The sequence below is a fragment of the Psammomys obesus genome, unplaced genomic scaffold (assembly GCF_907164565.1).
Source record: "Psammomys obesus unplaced genomic scaffold, mPsaObe1.curated_primary_1811, whole genome shotgun sequence".
Lineage (NCBI taxonomy): Eukaryota > Metazoa > Chordata > Mammalia > Rodentia > Muridae > Psammomys > Psammomys obesus.
Window position 1 is genome coordinate 23,006,635 of NW_026596040.1, and position 3,359 is coordinate 23,009,993.

Sequence of the window (3,359 nt, forward strand, 5' to 3'; positions counted from 1 at the left end):
TCTTTCTTTCTTTCTTTCTTTCTTTCTTTCTTTCTTTCTTTCTTTCTTTCTTTCTTCTCTCTCTCTCTCTCTTTCTCTCTTTCTCTTTTGTATTTTCAAGACAGGGTTTCTCTGCATAGCCTTGGCTCTCCTGGACTCGCTGTATAGATCAGGCTGGCCTTGAACTCACAGTGATCCACCTGCCTCTGCCTCTCTGAGTGCTGGGATTACAGGCATATACCATTGCACTCAGCTCTTTTTTTTAAAAAAAAATTTTATTTAGTTTTATTTTATGTATGCAGGTATCAGATCCCTTGGAACTGGAGCTACAGACAGTTATGAACTGCCATGCAGGTGCTGGGAATTGAGCCCAGGTCCTTTGGAAGAGCAGACAGTTCTCTTAACCGTGGAGTCATTTCTCCAGCCCACATTTCTGATAAAGTTTTAGGAAATTACATTATATAAGAAATGCACTCACATGAGTATGTTTGAGATAATCATGTATGGCACCATGGATATAAGGATATTTAAGCCCTAAGAAGGTTCTTGTTTTGATTCTCTTCTTTTCTGGGCTGGAGTCCAGTCTAGAACTCCCAGTGGCCTCTATAACTGAGTTAGTAGCCTGCAATCCTCTTACAACTCTGACCCCGAAATTGTGTCCTCGAGTTTGGCTTCTCCTTCCAAAGGTCCTTGTCACCCCAGCACAACCCACAATCTTTAATACAGTGACTTGAGTGTGAGTCTTGTCTAACTCTGACCACAAATGGAGACTCAGGGCAGCTCTGCTGACCTTTTCTTACTGGTCAGACTATTTCTGGCCTGAAATAATTATGCGGGATAATGAGAACCAGGCGTCTCTTATTGCATCCTGCCCGAAGAAGAGTGTGTTTCTCATCCTTCTGTGTAGAGAGGGACAGGCAAGGTGAAGGGCCACTTAATCATCCAGCTGTTAGTGCCATAGGAAGTGGCTCGGGGGCAGAGAATGCCTGGTTGGGTTGTATCATCCAAGGACTCCAGGCACCACAAAAGGAAAACCTCAAATAACTGTAAGCAGAACAGGCAGTCTACTAACTCAAGGAACTGGAAACCGAGGTATGGACTTCGTTCCATGTATTTCTGGATCCCGTTCCTCCATCAGCTTCCAGGATTCCTCCCATCTCTTTCCTGCCTGTATATTCCTACTGCTCTGTGTTTCTTGTCCTCATTCCTTGCCAGCCCCTGGGAGGCTGATCCCATAACCGAAAGCACACAGACTGCTTTCCTTGTAGGGTCACACTGAAAAGTCCCAGAGAGGGATGGACAGGTCACGTTTGAGTCATGTGTATACCCTTGAAATGCTGCGTCTGGTTCAAGGTTGTGTTATGAATGGATGACATGGGAAAAATGCCTCAGCGGTGCCTGAGGAGGAGGGCAGTGTGATTGGCAATGCCACTGAGCTAGAGTGAAGTGAGGGGAGAACTCCTCTGAGGCCATGGGATGTGGGGATGGAGTAACTGAAAAATGTTCTCAGTGTAGACTTCAAGCCTGTCCCGGAAGTGCTGCTAATGATGTCTCTTCTTTGCCCCATGGGGTTAGGATGCCCACGATGCTACTGAATACTTTCTGCTGGCTCTAGCAGCTGCGGTCTTTCTGGGTGATGAGGAGCTCCAAGACACCATTAAGATCAGGCTGGACAACATCTGCCAGAGTCCCTTGTGGCACAGCAATCCCTTGGGGTGCTCGTCAGAGAGGGCACGGTGGCTCAGTGGTGGGAGCCTGGCCCTCTGAAGAAACCCTTTTTCTTTCTTACCATGTTGCCATGGCTACGTGCTGCCTTCCTGCCCCACGTTCTTAGATCTGGAACTGGGAGGGTTCAAGTTATCACCCCATTTTATGGAGAAGAGCACTGGCCATAAGGAGAGGGGCTATGTGAGGAGCATTCTGGCTTTACGCTTTGCCTCGGGAGCTTGGTCCAGGTCATTGTGACGCCTTCCTCCACACACAACTCTGAAATGCCTTCTCTCAACCCAGCTCCGGAGAAAGTGAGGAAAGCAGGCACGGCGCTGGGGAAAGGGTGAGCAGCCTGCCCTGATGTCCTTAACGGTGTTCTCAGGGAAAGACCCTCCAGGGCAGCGGAGGGACCCATTGTTTCTTTCTCACTTTCTTCAAAACCAAAGGAGTCGGCACTTGGTGCTCATGGGGACTGCTGGCACAGAATTCTGCGTGGTTCTTGCTCAGGAGACACAGCCTCAGAACACTCGGGTGGGATGCACAGAGGTCCAACTGGGATCCATGTTCTCCATTCTACCTGAATGCATGGTTACTGTATGACCTCCCAGAACCTCCAATGAAGCTTACCCAGGGCTAAGGCTTGAGAATTATGCCATACATTACGTGTAAATACTGTATATCATTAAATACTGGCTATTTACTGTAATGGAAGTTTTGGTTTCTTTGTAAACTCAGTTATGTTATGTAAATATATTTTTGTTTTAATCCCAAGTGTGGGATTTTAGTTGGGCTACAGTTTGTCCACAGCTGTTAACTGTCTCATGCAGAATGTGGCTCTCACCAGCTGGTAATGGGCCTTCCATGTGCAGCATGGGGGAGAGGCGTGTTCTAGGACTCCGAGGATATAAATAGAGCCCAGAGAAGGTGTGACATTGTGTGTGGTGTTGGCATGTGGCATGTAGCTGTTTGAATTGACCAGAGACAGACAGTGTGGGGGTTTAGAGTAGACAGTAGTTTGGATGAGACTGCTGGCCGCATCTGCTGTTGATGGAGATTGGTATAACCCCAAAAGACCCATAGACCCTAAACAGCCAGGAGAAGTAAAGGGGCCTCTTTCCCCACTAACCTTCTCTCCCCTACAAAGGGTTGGGAAGTTGGAAGGGAGGTTGAGGCCTAAACACCCCAAATAAAGTAGAGTTTTAAAAATGAGCACTACAATTTCATTTATCTACACCTTTTGTCTCTTTCATAATGGGTGGGCAGGGGCAGAGATCAGATGGCTTGAAGAATGGATTAAATGCCACTGTTACCTTATTACTTGAGAGTGGCTTCATTACAAAAGACCTCTGTGAGTTGTCTGTAACCACGTACCACACAGAGTGTCTCAAAACATTGATTATCTATCTCATGATGTTTGCAGGGCTGTAATCCAAGCATGACCTTGCTGGGTCTTCTGGCTCAAGATGTCTTACAAGATTTCAGTCAAGGTGTTGGCTTGGGGAGGAGGCACCTTGGGCTCAACTGGAAAAGAAACTGCTTCCAACTGGTTCACATGGTTGCTGGCAGGAGTTGGATTGGTTGCTGCTGGCAGTTCTCTAGAAGCTAGCCACAGCTGGTGCCATGTAGGCCAGGCCACCATATGATAGCTCCTGTCAAGAGAATGAGAAAGG

The 3,359-nt window shown here is 47.4% G+C and overlaps 1 protein-coding gene across 1 annotated transcript in view; it reads left to right on the plus strand.

Moving 5' to 3' along the window:
* The window catches only part of Sh3tc2 (SH3 domain and tetratricopeptide repeats 2), a 60,946-nt gene extending 58,569 nt beyond the window's left edge, over nucleotides 1-2,377 (plus strand). Inside the window, exon 17 of the mRNA XM_055622718.1 lies at nucleotides 1,555-2,377. Within this exon, the coding sequence (XP_055478693.1) occupies nucleotides 1,555-1,746 (192 nt within the window). The 3' untranslated portion in view covers nucleotides 1,747-2,377. The remainder of the gene's footprint in view (nucleotides 1-1,554) is intronic.
* The last annotated feature ends 982 nt before the right edge of the window (nucleotides 2,378-3,359 follow it).